Raw genomic sequence first — 22,328 nt, 5'->3', positions numbered from 1 at the left:
GTAACAGCAATACCACAAGTGGATAGCTTTAACAAACAAAAATTTATTCTCTCACATCTAGGAGGCTAGAAGCCCTTATTCAGGATGCCAACTCCAGGGTAAGGCTCTCTCTCTGTTGCCTCTATGGGAAGGTTCTTGTCATCAGTCTTCCCCTGATCTAGGAGCTTCTCAGTGCAGGGACCCCAGGTCCAAAGGATGCACTATTCTCCTGGCTTTTGTTTCTTGGTAGTATGAGGTCTTCCCTGTCTCTGCTCCCTTCTCTCTTTTAGATCTCAAAACACAAAACCTAATCTTATAGATTGAGTCCTGCTTCATTAACATAACTGTCACTAATCCCTCTTTATTAACATCATAGTAGAATTTACAACACATAGAAAAAGGACATCAGATCACAAAACGGTGGACAATCACACAATACTAAGAATCGTGGCCTAGCCAAGTTGATACACATTTCTGGGGAACCCAATTCAATCCATGACAGTGGGTTAGCACTTTTTTTTTTTTTAGAGTCAATGGAGAATTCACTTGTTTACTATGGGAAGAGGTGTGTCGGGTGAATGGTCTGCGTTTTCACCTCCCATCCAGGCTGCCTCAGTAAGACTTTGGGACCAGAACATTCTCAGATAAAAAGGCTGGGAGTTGGGTCACTCTCTCTCCAAGTTTCTTCTCCTTATCAGAGAAGCCTTCCCCCCGTTCTGGACACACAGTAACTTTTTCTGTCTCTTGCACATGCACGGGTACCACATAGCACCTGGCCAACCCCACTTCTATCTATATCTGTATCTATATCTGTGTCTGTGTCTGTATCTCTGTCTGTATATATCTCTATCTCTATATCATCTATATCTATATCTATTCCCAGTGGGGTGGAAACAGGGTATCTCGTACTACAGCACAATAGGGAAAACATGCTAGATTGTAAGAGGTGGGCTGAAACGGTGGACTGAAGGGGAAACAGGCTTTGTGAGGTCAAACATGGCACCCTCATGAGTTCCATCAGTTCACTACCATTTGCTAAGTCATCCTTACATAAGGCCCTGGCATGTAGCCACCACTGTCTACCACCCCTATAAAACCGCTGCCCTCCAGCTGAGGGGTGCGGAGATCTGCTTTGGTCTTGCATCCACCCAGGACTGCCTAGTAGGTCAGTCTCCCTAATAAATTCCTTTGCTGCCACAATGGAGTTGCTGGCCTCTTCCTTCAGTCTCTTGGCATCATCCATTTTTGGAGGCACATTTCACATTACTGGTCCATGCCTGGACAGGGTGTTGGAATAAGGGAAGAAACACTATTTAGATCATGGAATAATCTAAGTCCTTTTTCGTGGTGGAATTTTTCTGAACAAACCTTCTTAGAAAAGAAACAGCAACCTCCAAGTTAAACATGTCTATATAACAATATGAACATTTAGTCAAATATTTTAAAAAATATTACAGTGGTAATGTCATGGATTGAACTGTGTCCCCCCAAAAAATGTGTGAATTGTCTAGGCCGTGATTCCCAGTATTGTGTAATTGTCCTCCATTTTTATGATCCGATGTAACTGTCCTCCATTTGGGGTATTATGTAATTATCCATTTTATATGCTATAAATCCTAATCCTATTTTTTTTTTTTATATATATGTAGGGCAGTAGCAAACCAAAAAACCAAAACAAACCTGTTTCTATTGAGTTGATTCCAACTCATAGCAACCCTATAGGACAGGGTAGAACTGCCTTGTAGGGTTCCCAAGGAGCAGCTGGTGGATTCAAACTGCTGATCTTTTGGTAAGCAGCCTGAGCTCTTAACCATTGCACCAACAGGGCTCCAAGGGCAGGATTAGTGTGGGGTTTATCTTAAGTCACTGCCTTACTCAAGTCACCGCCTTACTCAAGTCACACCTTTGCTTGAGCCACACCTTTTATATTACAAGAGATAAAAGGAGAGAGAAACAAGCAGAGGGGAAAGGGACCTCACTACCACCAAGAAAAAAGAGCCAGGAGTGGACCCTGTCCTTTGAACCCGGGGTCCCTGCTCTGAGAACCTCCTAGACCCAGGGGGAGATTGATGCCAAGACACACAGAGATCTCCAAGGGACACCAGGCCTATAGATGTTGAAAGGAGACAAGGATCTTCCTCCAGAGCTGACAGAGAGAAAAATCCTGACTCTAGCCTCCTAAACTGTGAGAAAATAAATTTCTGTTTGTTAAAGTCATCCCTTTGTGGTATTTCTGTTACAGCACCACTAGATAACTAAGACAGGTACTGATTTAATTAATGTTCTATTAGTTTGATCTTCACTTCTGATAGAATGCTAACTTCTTGAAAAATAAACTGTTTTAGTCATAATAACTTCAAAATTATTTTTTGACTGAAGTCATCAAAAAAAAAAAAAAAACAAACCAGTTACCACTGAGTAGATTCTGCTCATGTCAACCCCAAGTGTGCAAGGTACAAATGCTCCATAAGGTTTTTAAGGCCATGACCTTTAGAAAGCAAATCAACAGGTCTTTCTTTCAAGGTGCTCTAGGTGGGTTCAAACCACCAACCTTTCCGTTAGTGGTCAAGTGTTTATTTGAACCACCCAGGGACTCAAAGACTAAAATAAGTCCAGGTAAATGAAGGCAAAGGGGGCAGATCTGGTCTGGGTACCTCTGATGCGCATTCTTGCAATGTCCCCACCACTGGAATTAACATGTCTTCGTGAGAAGTCTTCAGTAATCGAGCCAACAGAGGGATGCCTCCAGCTTTACGAATGGCTTCTTTATTGGCGTAACTTTTACTGCAGCTCCACAGTGCCTGCGCACCGCAGCGAGCTACCTCCACGTCTCTGGTCTCATAGAGAGAGGGTTGAGGAGGTTCTGATGAATTCTGTCCGCAATCGAGTAGAGCAACCTACGTGAACAGATAAACACAATATACATGGAAATCTTAAAAACTTCATGCACCCTTCAATACCTACAAGGTCAATACCAAGCTCACCTCCATCAAAAATAATAAACTAAGAAATCAATTATGGCACTACATGGCATCCAGTAAAAAGAAAGAAACAAACTAAGCTGTTCAAGATATCTTTCTCCAAATTTGGTGGGTTTTATATTTGTTTTCTACAAGAAATTTTATCTCACCAAGACAGCATTTTCTTTAATATGGCTTTAATATTTACATAGGACCACTGGGTGGCATAAACAGCTAAGCATTTGGCTACTAACTGAAAGGTTGGCAGTTCAAATCCACCCAAAGGTTGGCAATTCAAATATACCCAGAAGTCCCTCAAAAGAAAGACCTGGAAATCTACTTCTGAAAAACCAGTCATTGAAAAGCCTGTGGGGTACAGTTCTACTCTGAAACACATGGGGTTGCCATGAGTCAGAATTAACTCAACAGCAGCTGATTTAATATTTACATTCATATTTGTAAACCATATTCTCAGTCCTGATATCTCAGAAAACTAGCCTCCCTAAAGCCATGTGGAAATTTCTAATGAGAACGGGATGGACTGTCCACTCTTAAAGTCAAAAGAACTTTTGGGAGGACACACCCCACCTCCTGTACTTCCATAGCCAATCAAGTCAAATGTCACAGCTGCTAAGGTTTCTTTTTTCTTTGCAATAACCAAAGGTACTGAAGACCTCATGGAAAAAAGGCAATTTACTGGAAGTATACAGCAGTATGTCAGGGTACCCCACGGAGGAACTAAAACCAGACCTCCCCAAAGACGGGATTGGAACCATGAAGAGGAAGCTGTGAGACTTCTGCAGACTTACTGTCTTTCTCTGGGGACCCAAGACCCATCATCTATGAATTTCCCACCCAAATCTCTATGAATTTATCCTCCATTATTTCCCCTTTGCAGGTCAAAGTTCATGGATTCTGACCACATAATCATAACGCACAGATCTAAAGTTTATAATGGAGTAGCCCAGACTAAGTAGAGTCTCTCCATCCAACTACAAATTCCTAGGGAAGAGAACTGTTTGGACCAGCTTAAGTCAGGTGAGCACCCATGGCTTACAGCTCAAGTAAGGACAGGAGACAGGAATATATAGATATAGATGATATAGATACAGATAGATATAGATACAGATATATAGATATAGATACATATGTATGGCTTCCAGGGACCTACTGGGGGTGGGATAGCAATGAAGGGAAGATATTCTAAGATAATGAGATTGCGCACAGGACTAAAAGGTATCTGTCTACTGTAGGTATTTCCTCATTATCTATACAAAGTCCAAATTTCTTAACTCATTGGAGAAGGTCCTGTATGATCATCAGGGTCCTCCATCGTCATCTCTCACTACTCAGCACATCTCACCCTAGGTCTGGCCACATTAAACCACTTGCAATTTCCAAACGCCCAATGCTGTTTCCCAGTTCTGGGTTTTCACACAGCCTCATCTTCCTGAAATTCCTTTCCCCAGCACATTTGCCTGACAAATACTTACTCCTCTTTTAAGATGCAGAAAAAGCAATGTTTCCTTTCTCCAATCGTTCTTGACACTCCTCCTCAAAGCAGAATCAATTGATCACCTCCTCCACCATTTTGTTTTTTCAATACTCCCAGTACTGACTTCAATTAGATACATAAAATGCACCATTACACTTATTTTTTTCACCTATGTTCTCCCTGTCCTTATCCCCTACCACCAGTCCACTGTGAGATGGCTGTGGTCAGGGACATACATTTGTTTATATTCCCAGCACCGTACAGATAGTGTTGTTATTGTTAGATGCCATGAGTCACTTCGGCTCATAGCGACCCCATGTGACAGAGCAGAACTGCCTCATAGGGTCTTCCAGGCTGTGATCATTATAGGAGCAGACTGCCAGATCTTTCTCCTGAGGAGTCGCTGGGTGGGTTCAAACCACGAACCTTTCAGTTAGTAGCCAAGTGCTTAACCATTGTGACATTAGAGCTCCTCAGACAATCATTCGGGAAATGTTTGTCAAATGAAAGGGTCAAAATGCTACGGATACAGGGAAACATGAAAACTGGACACAGGAGTAACAGCACAGCTGTGTGTAAATACTCACCCACATCTTGCATAATATCTCTGCCTGGAACGTTCTTCTTGTTTGCTCAGACCCCACGTCTTCTACCCACAGTCTTCTATCAGTTGTGCCTCTCCAGAGACTGCCTCCATCGAGCTGTACAAACCCCACGTTGTCCACTGCCTTCTTGCCCACTCTGATCTTGACGTCAGTTCATTTGCCCTAATACCATCCCTGGCTCACTGCACCACCTCTCCTGTTTCTGTAGTGAGTGACTACCCTCACTTCCAGTCTACTGGGGTCTCCTGCTTGTATGTCATCTATCCCAGCCCATGCCTAGGAAACCAAAACCAGATCCCAATCCCTATCCTTCCCAGAAGTGCTCTCGGCCAGCAATTACAAGTCCATCATTTACATTATTAGACTTTCCTAGCCCTAATTTAGCTACCCTTTAAAATTATATTACAATGTGGTCATTACCTTGACTAGGTTAATACAATTGTTCAAATACTAGATTCCCAAACATGATGCATGTTGTTGCTGTTAGCTGCCATTGAGTCGATTCCGACTTATGGCGCTCCCAGGTATACAGCTCATAAAAAACATACTTTTAGTTTTAGGTCACGTTATTCATTCTTATTACTTAAAGGGAGATGAAGCAGTTCCGGTGGACAGCTACATCAACCTATCACGCGATTTCATTATTGAAGCAGAATAATGATAATCATTGTAATAATTACACTTTCCCTCAACATTTCGTTATGAAAATTTTTAAACATACAGAGAAGACTTGTACAGCAAACACACATCTATCTACCACCTCAGTTGTGTCATTAACCATTAGCTGCATTTGTTTTATCACATATCTAGCCACATACCCATTCATCAAGGAGACCCAGTGGCACAATGGTTAGAGTGCTCAGCTGTCAACCGAAAGGTCTGCAGTTCAAACCACCAGCAGCTCCACAGGAAAAAAGACCTGATGATTTTTCTCCCATAAAGATTAAAAAATATATTTATAGATACAGCCTAGAAAATCCTATGGGGCAGTTCTTCTCTATAGGGTCACAATGAGTCAGAATCAACCTGATGTCACACAACAAGCCATCCATGTCTCCATCTATAAGTCCATCTTATATTTGGAGCAAATAGTCACATTTTTATAGTCCTCTGCAGATTATTAGTGAACACACAGAATCTCGTTTGGTAAATTTCCTAGCACATTTCGTATTGTATGTATTCACATTAAAAATCCATACAAATTCAATGGTATTTATTAACCCTTGATATGTATAAGGCACTGGGCTACATGCTATGGAAGAGACAGAGATCAATAGGGACTGAACATGGAGAAAGTAAAGTACAATTAAAATTGTGGGAGACACAAGATCCATTGATTCTTCTTAAGGAAGATGAATATGCATTTCTTTATTGCATTTCATTTCTCAAGGTCTTTCCTGCCATGTCAAGGGTGGTAAGCAGAATGATAAATCTTTTCCTTTCTCTGATAGTTACTGAAATAATCACTTTTTCTGATTATAAAAGTGATATATGAAGATAGAAGACAAATCAACAAATGTAGAAAATATGAAGGAAAAACAGTAATCAGTATCCTAGAGAAAACCACTGTCAACAATTTTGTGTATTTCTGCCTAATGTTTTTTCTATACATGCATATGGGTCTTTAAGAATTGGGATCATAGGTACCAGCAGTTTCTAATTCTGTTATAATTTTATATAACATTAAATGTGGTACATTTTATTCTTTGCTACTAGATATACTCCGAAAACACAAGACTAATAGCTGATTATATAAAAAAAAAAAAAACCCATTGCCATCGAGTCGATTCCAACTCATAGCAACCCTACAGAACAGAGTAGAACTGCCCCACAGAGTTTCCACGGAGCACCTGGAGGATTTGAACTGCTGACCCTTTGGTTAGCAGCCAAAGCACTTAACCACGATGCCACCAGTGTTTCCAATAGCTGACTACAGATGTTTTTCTTTATGGATATATTGCAAATTTATTTAACTCCACTCCTAAAAACATGCAGGCTGTTTTCCGTCCATATTCTTATAACTAAGAATGGGATAAGTGTTTACAACTCGGACCATCTCCTCGGGAACTAGTGCTCACAGTGAGACACTACATTGGAGGGCACAGGTCACTACAAGCCTCTTGAGAATACCAATAACCAGATGGCTTTCCAGGGAGCAGGATCTCACCACCCTCTTACCAACACCATGCACACACACAAGCGGACCCCTACCAACGTGACAGGTGAAGACTACATCTCATTTTTAAACTGTGTATTTATTTGAAAAGTGAGGTTGCTCTTGTTTATTGGGTACTTGCTGCTGGACAATGAAAAAAGGAAAACAAAGGAATTGATACATTGAAATTGTAGTGCTAGTAAAGAAAATTGACTACACCGTGAACTGCCAGAAGAACGAACAAGTCAGTCTTAGAGGAAATACAACTAGAACGCTCCTTAGAAGTGAGGATGGCGAGACTTTGGCTCACTTACTTTGGACACGTCATCAGGAAAGACCAATCGCTGGAAAAGGATATCACGGTTGGTAAAGTAGAAGTCAACAAAACGGGGGAGCCCCTTAATGAGATGAACTGACACAAAAGCCACAGCAGTAGACTCAAATATACCAATGATCATGAAGATGGCACAGGACTGGCAACGTTTCATTCTGTTATTCATAAGGTCACCATGACTCAGAGCCGACTCGATGGCAACTAACAGCAACAAACCAAAACGAAAAAAAAATGAAAAAACCCACTGCCATCGAGTCTATTCCAACTCATGGTGGCCCCATGTGTTACACAGTAAAACCGTTCCATCAGGTTTTCTTGGCTATAATCATTATGGAAGCAGATCACCAGGTCTTTCTTCAATGGTGCTGCTGGGTGGGTTCAAATCGCCAACCTTAAGGTTCATAGATGAGTGAAAACCATTTGTACCACCCAGGGACCCTCAATAACAAGCTAATATAAATAAACAAAAATGATATTTAAAGGCATGCAATACAAAAAGAAGGCCCCGAGAATACACCCTGCTGGCTACTTCACGTCTGGGAGTGGGCAGGAAGGACAGCTGGGAGCTGACTTGCAGTAGTGGCATCAGTGGTACTCACCAGCTTGGTAATGCCCCCGTGCTGTCTCACTGCCTGCCGGGCACGTCTAAACTTGGCTACGTTAGCAATTGTCTCAGCTGCCAAGCATTTCAGATTCTTGTTTGGAGAATCAAGTATGTTAACCATAATTGGCAAACCCCCAAGATCCACAATATTACGTCTGATTTGAGGATTATGACTGATTTCCTTCAGGATTTTTAATGAACCAATCTAAATGAGAAAAAAGTTATATGTGAACGAGTGCTTAATACATAGCCAGTGCTATATTTTTTAAGAAATCCAAGTCTACCTAAAATCCTTCCCCTGTTAAGTTCTTTAAGAAATAGTTTCCATTCCCCGGTGTTCCACATATCCTCCATTTTTCCTCTCAACTATCTAAACAAACACTCGTCGGTCAAGAAGTACGTGAGACTAATGGAAAAGAACAAGAGAAGAAAAGCTGAGAGAAGAAAAAAGAACAGCTAACGGTAGTAGCAGGTTGATTATCAGTAATAATACCAGGTGAAAATAAGAAACAAGCAGCAAGGAATGGCGGAAACCTAGAGCCGAGAAGACCTCCCAGAGGAAGTGGGAACAAGACTCCCCGTCCATCGTGACAAAGCCACTCACCTTACACTTGACTTCATCGGTATCCAGTAAATTTATTAAAACTTCAAGGCCTCCAACATCCCTAATTGCCAACTGGCAGGTCTCTTGAGCTAAGTTGAAATCCCTCATTGAACACAATGCGATCACTGTAGCTGTCTGATTTCCTCCCTACAAGGACACAAAACCAGAGAAAAGTTAACTAAGATCACACTCCCATAGAAACTCACTAAATGGTGACAAATCCATGAACTAGGAAACGTGTTTCCCCATCCACCGCACATTAATTTTTTTTTTTTTAAGTTCTCTGAGTGGGCTATAATTTGTTGAAGGAATCACGTAGGGCTGAAGCATGAAAAAGCTGTATAGAGTGTCATAAAACATTCTTCCAACTGAGAGTCAACATTTAAAGGCAGTCTGTCTCGTTTAAAGAGCTACAATACTAGGTGGTAGTAGTATATAAAATGGAGCTGAGGGGCACACCCTGAAAGACCGACTGAGGAATTTAAGCTTTATATGGAGGTAATGGGTAGTCTTCACAGCTCTTCAACAGTATACTTGCAATGCAAACCGAATCTGAAAACTACGCCTACAGTTGTATGTAGAACAGTCTGGAACCTGGACAAAGAGAAGCCATGTGGAAGGCAGCTACAACAATCCAGACCAGGACCTAGAGCAGGTGGACTAAGGGCTGGGGCTGGGAAACAGAGGAGGTAATTCCAGGAGGACCTAGAGATGAATCAGATGGGGGGGATGAAGGAGGAAAAAAAGAACACTTCACTGCTGTGAGGTGAATGGTGGCCCAACTTAGAGAAAGCACGGGAGTCATAACGTTGTCTTAGCTAATCATCACATGTAAAGGCTAGTAATAAGCTGCTCCTTTAAGATTTAAAAAAGAAAAAAACCTGAGATTAAAAAAACATATTAATGATTGATCAGTGAGCCAGACCTGCCAGGAAATTAAAATCAAAGTTCATTGCAGCAATACCCACTGCTCATTACTGCTTCAGAAATCTGATGAACACAACATAATACATTTTACTGCTATTGCTATAGAGACTGGTTGGTAAATTAGAATTCTAGCACACACTGAAATAGTTCATAAGACACAAAAGCAATATTTCTGCCAAGCTAAAAATAAACTTTATCTCACATATGTTGGACATGTTATCAGGAGGCATGAGTCCCTGGAGAAGGACATCATGCTTAGTAAAGTAGAGGGTCAGCAAAGAAAAGGAAGACCCTCAAGGAGATGGACTGACACAGTGGCTGCAACAATGGGCTCAAGCATAACGATTGTGAGGACGGTGCAGGACCAGGGAGTGTTTCTTCTGTTGTGCATAGGGTCGCTATGAGTTGGAACCGACTCGACAGCAACCATCAACAACAACAACAAGAATAACTGTTTTGTAAAAGGTGCTTGTTAAAGACGACCTTTACTTCCTTCCTCAAAACATAGTGCCCATAGGGAAAACTCTCTCAGATTACAATTACGAAAGTAGTCATTTTATATTGCCATTATTTTTGTAGTGCCATTATCATGTAGATAATATGTAGACTTAGCACAGAAAACATATACAACCCCCTCTCTTTCATATCACACACATACACACACAAATCCTCTTGTAGGTTCAAAACAATGTCACTTTTAAAATAAGAAATTAAAATGGGATTATTAGAGGGCACGCATGAAAATGGGCTTAAACATAGTAACGACTGTGAGGATGGCGCAGGGCCGGGCAGCGTCTTGCTCTGTTGTAGGTGGAGTCGCTATGAGTTGGAACCGACTTGTTGGCACCTAACAACATGCATAAGAAAGTGAAGGTGGGAAGGTTTAAGACTTCAGCCTTTCCTCACGCTCCTTTTCAGAAAATTCCTTCCACATCTCTAAAAATGTTATGAACAATTCATTATTCTGTGGTGATGCCACTGTTAATCTCTTGTTGTTCATACTAACGCACCCTACCAGTAATCCCAGCTATCCTCTATATTCAAGGCCGTTTATAAAGACAAGAGTCTTAATTTTATTGTTTACATTTAACATAGTAAGTTCTGTCCTTTAGAACTCCAATTATAAAGATATATATATATATACTTCCAGTTTATAGTCTTTTTTTCCCCTAATTTCAAGAGAAATTTTAAGAACACCAATTTTCCTACAGTTGGTTTTAAAATATAAAATAATAAATCCTTTACTTATTCAGTTTCATAAACTCCCTTGTTTGAGAGCATAGACACCCCCACATGTTAGCACTTCCGTTTCCTCTTCAGGAAAACAAAAGGCAGATACATTGTAACCAGAATATAAATGCTAGTCATAACTAATTAAAGGAAATAAAAAAATACACAAAAAGGAAAAGTAAACAAAATAAGAAAAATCACTTATTAAACAAGATCCTTTGTCTTGCCTGGGGTATCTGAGGGAACAGAGCTGAGTTTCAACATTAAGAGTCTGAAAATCCAAACCAAGAGCTGCAAGTGGAGAAGTTCTTGAGGTAGAGGGGTCCTTCACTTCAATTTCAGACTCCAGTATGATGAGAAACCGAGAGGACATCAACAGGGCATTACACCTCAGTCAAGTGGAACCCTCTCATTCCAGGTCTAATTTCAATGAGGATGTTGGTGTTAGCTGTTGTCAGGTCAGCTCTGACTCACGGCGGCCCCACGTCCTGCCTGCTCCTGCACCATCCTCATGACTGATGGACACCGCATATTTTGAGTACCTTCCAATCCAGGGGGCTCATCTTGCAGCACTACAACAGACAATATTCTGTTGTGATCCAGAGGGTTTTCATTGGCTAATTTTCAGAAGTAGATTGCCAGACCTTTCTTCCTAGTCTGTCTTAGTCTGGAAGCTCTGCTGAAATCTGTCCACCATGGGTGACCCTGCTAGAATTGGAAATGCCAGGGGCATAGCTTCTAGCATCACAGCAAAACACAAGCAACCACAGTACGACAAAGTGATAGACTGGCAGTGTACTGTCCTGATAGTCTTAGTTGTATATGAGCAAGGGCTTTCTCAATTGCTATTGTAGCATTATAATATTTTCCTTGGTAGCAATTTTCTACTTACACATTCAGCAAAAATTTTGTTCCTATTTCAAGTTTTCTAAATTTTTTTCTTCTAAACTGGTTCATCTTTTGAGCTTTATTTCATTATTTACCATATGACCAATGATATAAATTATTTAAAAGTCATTTTATTACAACAAATGCCAAAAACTTAAGATTTTATTTTTTTCTGAATTATCTCTAGGCCAAATTTAAAGTCAAAGGATTGAAATTTTATGTTTATCATTAAGAAATAAGATCCTTACAGGGAAAAAAATTCTGTAAATCATCAGCTTTTTCTCAAAATCTGGAAACACATTCATAGCTTGAGGGATTTTTTTTTTAGAAGAGTTTTATATTAGGGAAAGTTAGTTTTTCCACATTTCAGGATTTAGTTCTACTCTTGTCACTGACCACACTCCCAAAAGGGTTATAAATCTTTCAGAATGAATACCAGAGGTTGGGAGCCAAAATATTTGACATACAGAGCCACAAATGTTAGCCAATTGCTATTCTTTAAATACCAGCTATGGCAAAGGATTTATGAATGTTCGTTCTACTTTGCCCAAATGTCGTAAACATCGAACCGAAGAGAAGCAATGCAAATACGCTCCTTTTTAAATTAACCCTCCCTGGGAATGCAATTAGTTGCCAATCCTTATTTTCATATTTTATCACACATTTGCATTTGTGGGGTTTTAAGAGCAGGAGAAAACACACTAAAATGTTATTTTACTGGCTTCTTAAGAGTTCTGAGGAAAGCTTTCACAGGCTTTTCCATTTCTGAAATTAATGCAGTCCTTTTGCTGAGCATCTTCCTGCTCCTGCTTCTTCAACAGCATTTCCAGGGACTGTTGGCCTCTGAATCTTTCGCAGTTCACATTCCTTTGCACGTTCGAGAGGCACTTGTTCGTTGGCCTCATTGTTTCAAGCTTGCCAAGACTGGGTAGTTGCTGCTTTCTCTCATTTTTTTCAAAACTTCTTTTTGAAGGAGGAGAGGAATTGAGATTTTCCCAAACAGTGTTTTTCATCACTTTAGATAATTTTTTTTAAATAAAGAAACATTGCCTTGTCTAGTATACAGAGTCACGCCCTCCATTCTGTCGATAAGGAAGAAATGAGTATTTTCGAAGCTGAGATGAAGGAGCTCTGACCCCAATGGTGACGCGCTTGGCTGCTAACGAGAAGGTTTTTGGACTGAACCCACTCAGTGGCTCTGCAGAAGAAAAGACCATACCATCTGCTCCCGTAAAGATTACACTCTAGAAAACCCTACGGGTCAGCTGTACTCTGTCACACCGGGCCACTATGAGTTGAAACAGACTCAATAACACTTAACGACAACAACAAGTTGAGATGAAGAATGTATTCAAGAGGAAACAGAGAGCAAGTCGCTAAGGTCGTTTTTGTATTCTTTCATTCAGTGCATTTATTGCACACTTACTATTGGCCCAGCCTGATTCTAGGCACTAGAGATGTGCTAAACAACAACAACAACAAAATAGACATGGTCCTTGTCTCATGGAGCTTCCAGGCTAGCAGAGTGAAAAGATCTTCATTTTCTTAAAACCTACACAAATAAATAAAACCTGTAAGTCTGCGAAGTCTACAAGGGAGAGTTGCCTGGGGCTGTGGAAGCATCCAGGGTGGACTTTCACCTAGTCTGAGACATCAGGGAAGGTTTTCCTGAGAAAACAATGCCTGAGCTGAGATCAGGGCATGGTGTAGAAACTTTCCCTAGTAGAAGTAAGGGAAAGCACACCAATCAGGGAAACAGCAGGTGCAAATGCCCTGTGGTGGAGTGGAGTACAACATGTTTAAAAACTAATGGTGGCCAATGTGGCTGCAGCCCAGAGAACGAGTGGAAGGGAGAGTGTACGAGACAAGCAGAAAAGCTAAGTGGACAACAGAATCTGCAGGGCCCACAGGCCAGGTGGAGGGTTTTAATCTTTATTTCAAGATTGATGGAAAATATTGAAGGGTTGTTGTTTGGAGGTAGAGGGAGGGTTAACAAGAGCTGATCACATTTTTAAAAGATCACTCTGGCTGCAGGGGCCTCTGGCTGGAAGGAGGGAGTGTGGGTATGTGGAAGCCATTCGGAAGGTTACAGCAAGTGTGCAGAGAAAAGACGATGGCTTAGATTAGCAGGCTGAGGTGACTTATCATGGGTCGAAAATGAAAGATTGAAATGAAATGAAAGATTCAATTAAGTTGGCTCAGAAAAGGATACTAGAAGCTAGCTGATGAAACTCCAGTGGGTAACACGCTAAACGAAGTCATCATTGGAAGCCTCAGGTCAGAAGCCCATAGACACTGAGACAAGTAGGAAGACAAGAGACGTAATCAAGACCAGGATGCCTCTCTTATCCTGCTCCCCACCATCTGCAATCAAGAAGCAGCAGGCAGGCCTGGGAGGCGACACAACCATTACACAGCCATTCCAACTGGTTTCCTCCAAACATGCCACTCAGAGAGCAAGAAGAGTGAACTCCTGCCAATAACTGGCCATTAATGATGACAGAGGGCCTGGAGCCCAGCACAGAGGTTGGCAGAAAGATAATTACTCTTCTCTTTCCAAGATCAGAAATGGTAAAAGCTAAAGTGCTCGAAGTGAGTGGCATATAATCATGCAAGTCAGGGTAGTAAAACATATTGCTTTGCCTTGTATTTATCTGCAAACCTACCCTGTCCTGATGATTCAGCAGTCATAAACCTAAGCCTCCAGAGATGAGATGCAAGAGAATGCCAAGGAAAAACAGAAAATCCTGTTTCCAGGAGAAAAAATATAATAGTATCCTTAGAGAAATTAGACTCAGATTGATATAGTACAAGCTTGCTAAGAATTTTTATCAGGAATGGTTGAGGAACAAAACAAGGACTCCCACAGTGACTATTATGTTCTTACAGGAATAATGCGTGCCTTCTACATTTGTTTGCCAACTGAGCCCTGTCCCATGAGGTTTTTTCATAAGCAACTCTATGCCAATTTTTTTACATGTTGCTGTGAAAAAAATTAGCATAGCGTGCTTACAAAAATACCTCGAGGGGTGGGGGGGGAAGGAAACGTAGAAGGTGCGTGTTGTTAGTGTAAAAATACAGAACACATTCCTTTTCGATAGCCAGGGAACATCTACAGAAATTGACAATTTACTAGAAGGTCCTAATCAATGAAATGAGAAAAAAACTTCACTATTTGCAGCAAACATAATTGTCTTCTTAAAAACATTCAGAAGAATGATTAATTAATTAATAAAAGTAGCTCAGTAAAGTGGCTGGATACAAGGGCAACATTAAAAAAATGCATATATGTCCATATACTAAGGATAACAAATCAAAATGTGTAATTTGAAAAAGTTCCCATGCCCAGTATTAGCAAATAACAATAATAAACAAAAATATCTATGAGTAAATCTCAAATGAAATGTGCTGGATGTATGTGGAAAAAAGCTAGTGAGTTTCAATAAAAAAACATAAAAGACTAAATAAATGGGTGAGCATACAATGTTTCTGTGTAAGGGAACCCGATGTTATTAAAATCACAGTTTATCCCAAGGTAATTTATAAATTCGTGCAAACCAATTGAAATTGCAACAAAATTGTGTTTGTTTAACTTGATTCTCAGCTCATTGTAAAAATGATCTAGAAGGGAAAATAATCAAAAATTGGTTTAATTTTTTTTTAAATATCTTGCCTACCAGATAAAACATAACACTGTTGTTTTTGTTTTCTTTTGTTTTGTTTTTTTACCAGATATTAGAACATACCAAAGTTGTAAGAATTAAAACAGCATGGAACTGGCAGGGGAACATCGAAAAAAATCAATGACATAAAGAAAGAGACCAGAAATAAACTCTCACCATTAGATTATAGTATTAGATAAAGGTAGCGTTTCAGATTATTGGAAGAAAGAGTGGATCTGCCAATAATCTGTGTTGATATAATTAATTATCCATTGGGAGGAAAAAAGTAAAGCTAAATATCTACCTCACACTCCACATAAAGTAAATTCCAGATTGATTAAAAATCTGAATGTTGAAAAGAAATTATAAAACTACCAGAAGGAAATACGAAATACGTTTGTTCTCTTGGAATGGCTTCAGAAAATCCTTCCTATCCCTAAGACACAAAATCTATAAGCCAGGAAGAAAATGGCTGATATATTGGTTAATGTATAATTTTAAAACTTTTGTAATAAAAGAGTAGATAAAAAGGAAAATGACAAACTTCAAGAAAATATTTGCAATTAATAAAACAATCAAAGATTACTGTATTTTTATGCAAATAATGTGCACCTTCCATGTTTGTTTGCCAGCGTCACCGTCCTCACATGCAGTATTTTCATTAAGCATGCCATGCTAATCTTTTTACAGCAACATGTAAAAAAGCTGGCATAGCAGCGATCATGAAAATACCTTGAAGGGGAGACGGTATGGTTGGCAAACAAATGTAGATGGTGTGTGTTATTTGTGTAAAAATACAGCAACTTGCATCATCAAAAATAAAAAGACAACCAACCAGAAAAATAGGCAAAGGATATAATACAATGACTATTTGACATATGGAAAAATTTATCTGCCTCGCCAATCAGGAATACATAAAATCAACCAAGATACAGTTTTTCCCCTATCACAATTGACCACAAACAAAACACGTTGCTGATTGATTAGAATTTATAAAAGTGGATCTCAAACCTGGATGAACAATTTTAATAGCCTGGGGAATTTTAAAAACTATCACTGCTCACACATCATCCCAGACCAATTAAGTCAACATCTCCATGGATGGTACCTGAGCATTAGGGAATTATGTTTGTTTATAAGAGCCTGGCCATTTCACTTTGTATCCAATGATATGTCACCCTAAAAACACCAGTAGAGCATAAATTTGCTCTCTGTAAAGAGCTATCGAACTTTCAAAGTGCAATTCCATCTCAAAAAATCCATTCCTATACCAGGGGTGCACATAGTCAATGGATATACAAAAATATTTGCTGCAATATTATTTGTTACAATAAAAATTGATTTGGGAATATGAAATAAAATTATAAGCTTTGCTTTATGAAAACAGATAATTCTCTTACATTACTAAAGTTCATCTTATTAAATGTTAGAAACCTATGTGCTTTATAATCAAATATATATTTGAAACCCATAGCTATGCCTTAAACTGTAACTAATCTTTAGAAGCAGCCTGTCTTGTTTCACATAACTGCATCTCGGTTTTCAGGCTCACTGAAACACTTGAAACTTATTATTTCAGGGAACAATAGAAGATTCATGAACATATCCGTTTCCAAGACTCCAGATCTTATGATTGTCTTAGTAAGCTTTGATAATATTTGAGTACATGTTGTTGTTGTTAGGTGCCGTCGAGTCGGTTCCGAGTCATAGCGACCCTATGCACAAACAGAACGAAACACTGAGCGACCCTATGCACAAAGAGAACGAAACACTGCCCGGCCCTGAGCCATCCTTACAATCCTGCTATGCTTGAGCTCATTGTTGCAGCCACTGTGTCAATCCACCTCATTGAGGGTCTTCCTCTTTTCCACTGACCCTGTACTCTGCCAAGCATGATGTCCTTCAGGGACTCATCCCTCCTGACAACATGTCCAAAGAATGTAAGACACAGTCTCGCCATCCTTGCTTCTAAGGAGCATTCTGGTTGTACTTCTTCTAAGACACATTTGGTCGTTCTTTTGGCAGTCCATGGTATATTCAATATTCTTCACCAACACCACAATTCAAAGGAGTCACTTCTTCTTTGGTCTTCCTTATTCATTGTCCAGCTTTCACATGGATATGACGCGATCGAAAATACCATGGCTTGGGTCAGGCACACCTTAGACTTCAAGGTGATGTCTTTGCTCTTCAACACTTTGAAGAGGTCCTTTGCAGCAGATTTACCCAATGCAATCCTTCTTTTGATTTCTTGACTGCTGCTTCCATGGCTGTTGATTGTGGATCCAAGTAAAACGAAATCCTTCACAAATTCAATCTCTTCTCCCTTTATGGTGATATTGTTTATTGGTCCATTTGTGAGGATTTTTGTTTTCTTTATGTTGAGGTGCAATCCATACTGAAGGCTGTGTCTTTGATCTTCATTAGTAAGTGCTTCAAGTCCTCTTCACTTTCAGCAAGCAAGGTTGTGTCATCTGCATAATGCAGGTTGTTAATGAGTCTTCCTCCAATCTTGATGCCCTGTTCTTCTTCATATAGTCCAGCTTCTCGGATTATTTGTTCAGCATACAGATTGAATAGGTATGGTGAAAGAATACAACCCTGACGCACACCTTTCCTGGCTCTAAACCACTCCGTATCCCCTTGCTCTGGCTGAACAACTGCCTCTTGATCTATGTAAAGGTTCCTCATGAGTATAATTAAGTGCTCTGGAATTCCCATTCTTCGCAACGTTATCCATAATTTGTTATGATCCACACAGTCGAAGGCCTTTGCATAGTCAATAACACACAAGTAAACACCCTTCTGGCATTCTCTGCTTTCACCCAGGATCCATCTGACATCAGCAATGATATTCTTGGTTCCACGTCCACTTCTGAAACCGGCCTGAATTTCTGGCAGTTCCCTGTCAGTATACTGCTACAGCCATTTTTGAATGATCTTCAGCAAAATTTTGTTTGCATGTGATATTAATGATATTGTTCTATAATTTCCACATTCAGTTGGATCACCTTTCTTGGGAATAGGCATAAATATGGATCTCTTCCAATCAGTTGGCCAGGAAGGTGTCTTCCATATTTCTTAGCATAGATGAGTGAGCACCTCCAGTGCTGCATCTGTTGAAACATCTCAATTGATATTCCGTCAATTCCTGGAGCCTTGTTTTTCGCCAATGCCTTTACAGCAGGTTGGACTTCTTTCTTCAGTACCATCGGTTTCTGATCATATGCCACCTCTTGATATGGTTGAACATCGGCATATCTTTTTGGTATAGTGACTCTGTGTATTCCTTCCATCTTCTTTTGATGCTTCCTGCATCATTTAATATTTTCCCCATAGAATCCTTCACTATTGCAACTCAAGGCTTGAATTTTTTCTTCAGTTCTTTCAGCTTGAGAAATACCAAGTGTCTTCTCCCCTTTTGGTTTTCCATCTCCAGCTCTTTGCACATGTCACTATAACACTTTACTTTCTCTTCTCGAGACACACTTTGAAATCTTCTGTTCAGTTTACTTCTTCAATCCTTCCTTTTGCTTTAGGTGCTCCATGTTCAACAGCAAGTTTCAGAGTCTCCTCTGACATCCATCTTGGTCTTTTCTTTCTTTCCTGCCTTTTCAATGACCTCTTGCTTTCTTCATGGATGATGTCCTTGATGCCATTCCACAACTCGTCTGGTCTTCGGTCACTAGTGTTCAGTGCATTAAATCTATTCTTCAGATGATCTTTAAATGCAGGTGGGATGTACTCAAGGTCATATTTTGGCTCTTGTGGACTTGCTTGGATTTTCTTCAGTTTCAGCTTGAACTTGCATATGAGCAATTGATTGTTCCACAGTCAGCCCCGGCCTTGTTCTGACTGATGATATTGAGCTTTTCCATCGTCTCTTTCCACAGATGTATTCAATTTAATTTCTGTGTGTTCCATCTGGCGAGGTCCATGTGTAGAGTTGCCGTTTATGCTGGTGAAAGAAGGTATTTGCAATGAAGAAGTCGTTGGTCTTGCAAAATTCTGTCATTCAATCTCTGGCATTGTTTCTATCACCAAGGCCATATTTGCCAAATACTGATCCTTCTTCTTTGTTTCCAGCTTTCACATTCCAATCACCAGTAATTATCAATGCATCTTGATTGCATGTTTGATCAATTTTAGACTGCAGCAGCTGATAAAAATCTTCTATTTCTTCATCTTTGGCCCTAGTGGTTGGTACATAAATTTGAATAATAGTCGTATTAACTGGTCTTCCTTGTAGGCATATGGATATTATCCTATCACTGACAGCATTGTACTTCAGGATAGATCTTGAAGTGTTTTTTTTGACAACGAATGCAAAACCATTCCTCTTCAAGTTGTCATTCCCAGCATAATCAATAAAACACAGGTAAACATCTTTCTGGTATTCTCTGCTTTCAGCCAGGATTTATCTGACATCAACAGTGATATCCCTGGTACCTCATCCTCTTCTGAATCCAGTTTGAATTCCTGGCAGTACCTTGCTGATGTATTGCTACAATCACTTTTGAATTATCCTTAGCAAAATTTTACTTGTGTGTGATATTAATGATATTGTTCAATAATTCCTGGATTCTGTTGGATTGCCTTTCTTACATTTCTTTCAGTAGCCATTACCTACCTACCTGTTGCCATAGAGTTGATTTTGACTCATAGTGACCCTGTAGGACAGAGTAGAACTGCCCCATAGAGTTTCTAAGGAGTGCCTGGTGGATATGAACTGCCGAACTTTTGGTTAGCAGCCGTAGCTCTTAACCACTACTCCACCAGGGTTTCCTCAGTAGCCATTAGAGAGATGCAAATTAAAACTACAATGAGATACCATCTCACCTAAACATCAATGGCACTAATTAAAAAAAAAAAAAGACAACAGGTGCCGGTGAGATCGTGGGGAGACTAGAACTCTTACACACTGCTGGTGTGAATGTAAAATGTACAACCATCATAGAAAATGATATGGTGCTTCCTTAAAAAGCTAGAAATAGAAATACCATATGAACCAGCCTTCCCACTCCTAGGTATATACCCTAGAGAAGTAAGAGCCATGACACAGATAAACATTTACACATACACAAATAAACATTTACACATCGATGTCATGGCAGCATTTTCCACAACAGCAAAAAGATGGAAACAACCTTAGTGCCCAAAAACGGATGGATATACAAACCATGGCACTTACACACAATGGAATACTCCACAATGATAAAGAATAAAAAAGAATCCACAAAACATCTCACAACATGGATGAATTTGGGCGACATTATGCTGAGTGAAATTAGCCAATTACAAAAGGAATAATATTGTATGAGACTACTGTTATTAAAAAAAAGTAAAACAAGAAAATGTTTACACACAGAAAAAACACATTCTCTGATGGTTACCAAAGAAAGGAGAAAGAAGGAGAGTAAATTACTAAGTAGATAGAAGCCACGTGGTAATATTGGTGAAGGGAAAGGCAATATACTCTACGAGGAAAGTCAGCACAACATGACAAAGGCAAAGAAAGACAATGAAAGAAACACAAGAACAAAAGGCAACTACGGCAATTACTATAACACAGGCAATCCTGCAACAACACTATTAACAAACAATAATTTACAAGAGATACATAGGTAGATGGGTATGCTAAAGAGGCATGGGATGGTATAAGAGAGCATACCCATCAGCAGATATAGGTTAGGTTGTGAATATAGCTACATACATATCTATAGATGTTGCATGTATACAAAGACAGACAATAGAGCACACAAGAGGTACAGTCACGGAAACTACTTATGCACAACGAAACATCTCCTGGGATGAAGATACTAGGCTTGGAGGCTAAGGACCATAGACTCGTGGGACATCTATGTCAACTGGCATAACATGGTGCATAAAAACAATGTTCTATATCTTACTTTGGTAAGTAACATTTGGGGTCTCTAAAGCTTGCAGGTAGCCATCTCAGATACACCTAGTGGTCTCTTCCCATCTAGAGTAAAGAAGAGTGGAGAAAACCAAAGACTCAGGGGAGCAATTAGTCCAAAGAGCTCATGGGCCACATGTACCACAGCCTACAGACCCTGAGACCAGAAGAACTTGATGGTACCACTATTGATCACTCTGAGCAGGATCACAATAGAGCATCCCAGACAGAGAGGAAGAAAAATGTAGAAAAATCAAATTCATAAAAAAAAGACCAGACTTACTGGCCTGATAGAGGCTGCAGGAACCCCTAAGACAACCCTCCGACTTAAAACTGCAGCCATTCCTGGAAACCACTTTTCAGCCAAGCAATAAACAGGCCTATAAAATATACAATGACACCTGAAAAGAGTGTGCTCCATAAAGAAACAATTATATGAGACCAAAAGGGCAACATTTGTCCAAAAGTAAAGATGAGAAGGCAGGAATAGGTAGGAAATCAGATGAAAGGAAATGGGAAACCAGGGCAGAAATGGAGAGTGTTGACACAGTGTGGGGATTGCAACCAATGCCATGGAACATTTTGTGTACAATTTGTTGAATGGGAAACTAATTTGCTCTGTAAACCCTCACCTAAAACAGAATAAAAAATACATTTTTAAAAAAGCTATCAATAAGGAAATAGTTAAATTATTGAGCTATATATATATATACAATGAAATACTGTGAAATAATTAAATTGACCGAGCCATATATGAAAGACAACCAAGACATAATATTAAATATAAAAAGCAAAATATAGAATAATAGTTTGATTCCATTTCATGTGTAAAAATTATATATGTGTATGTATATAAACAGAAAAAACATCTGGAAGGGGACTTTTATTCTTTCGCATTTATTGAATTTTTATAATAAGCATATATTAATGTATTATTTTTATAATACTTTAAGATTTTAAACACAGAA

At 39.6% G+C, this 22,328-nt stretch overlaps 1 protein-coding gene across 6 annotated transcripts in view; it reads right to left on the bottom strand.

Annotated features, from left to right (window-relative positions):
* ODAD2 (outer dynein arm docking complex subunit 2) overlaps positions 1–22,328 on the bottom strand; it is a 257,613-nt gene that overhangs the window by 160,563 nt on the left and 74,722 nt on the right. For 5 of the 6 annotated variants that reach the window (XM_049881739.1, XM_049881741.1, XM_049881744.1 and 2 more), the window contains exons 11-13: positions 8,737–8,883; positions 8,128–8,337; positions 2,634–2,876 (exon numbers count right to left, since the gene is read on the bottom strand). In XM_049881739.1, the coding sequence (XP_049737696.1) occupies positions 2,634–2,876; positions 8,128–8,337; positions 8,737–8,883 (600 nt within the window). The remainder of the gene's footprint in view (positions 1–2,633; positions 2,877–8,127; positions 8,338–8,736; positions 8,884–22,328) is intronic. The other variant, XM_049881742.1, reaches the window with a different exon arrangement.

This window comes from Elephas maximus, chromosome 4 (genome assembly GCF_024166365.1).
Source record: "Elephas maximus indicus isolate mEleMax1 chromosome 4, mEleMax1 primary haplotype, whole genome shotgun sequence".
Lineage (NCBI taxonomy): Eukaryota > Metazoa > Chordata > Mammalia > Proboscidea > Elephantidae > Elephas > Elephas maximus.
Note: the sequence above shows the minus strand (reverse complement) of the source record. Positions and strands in the feature narration are given on the sequence as shown.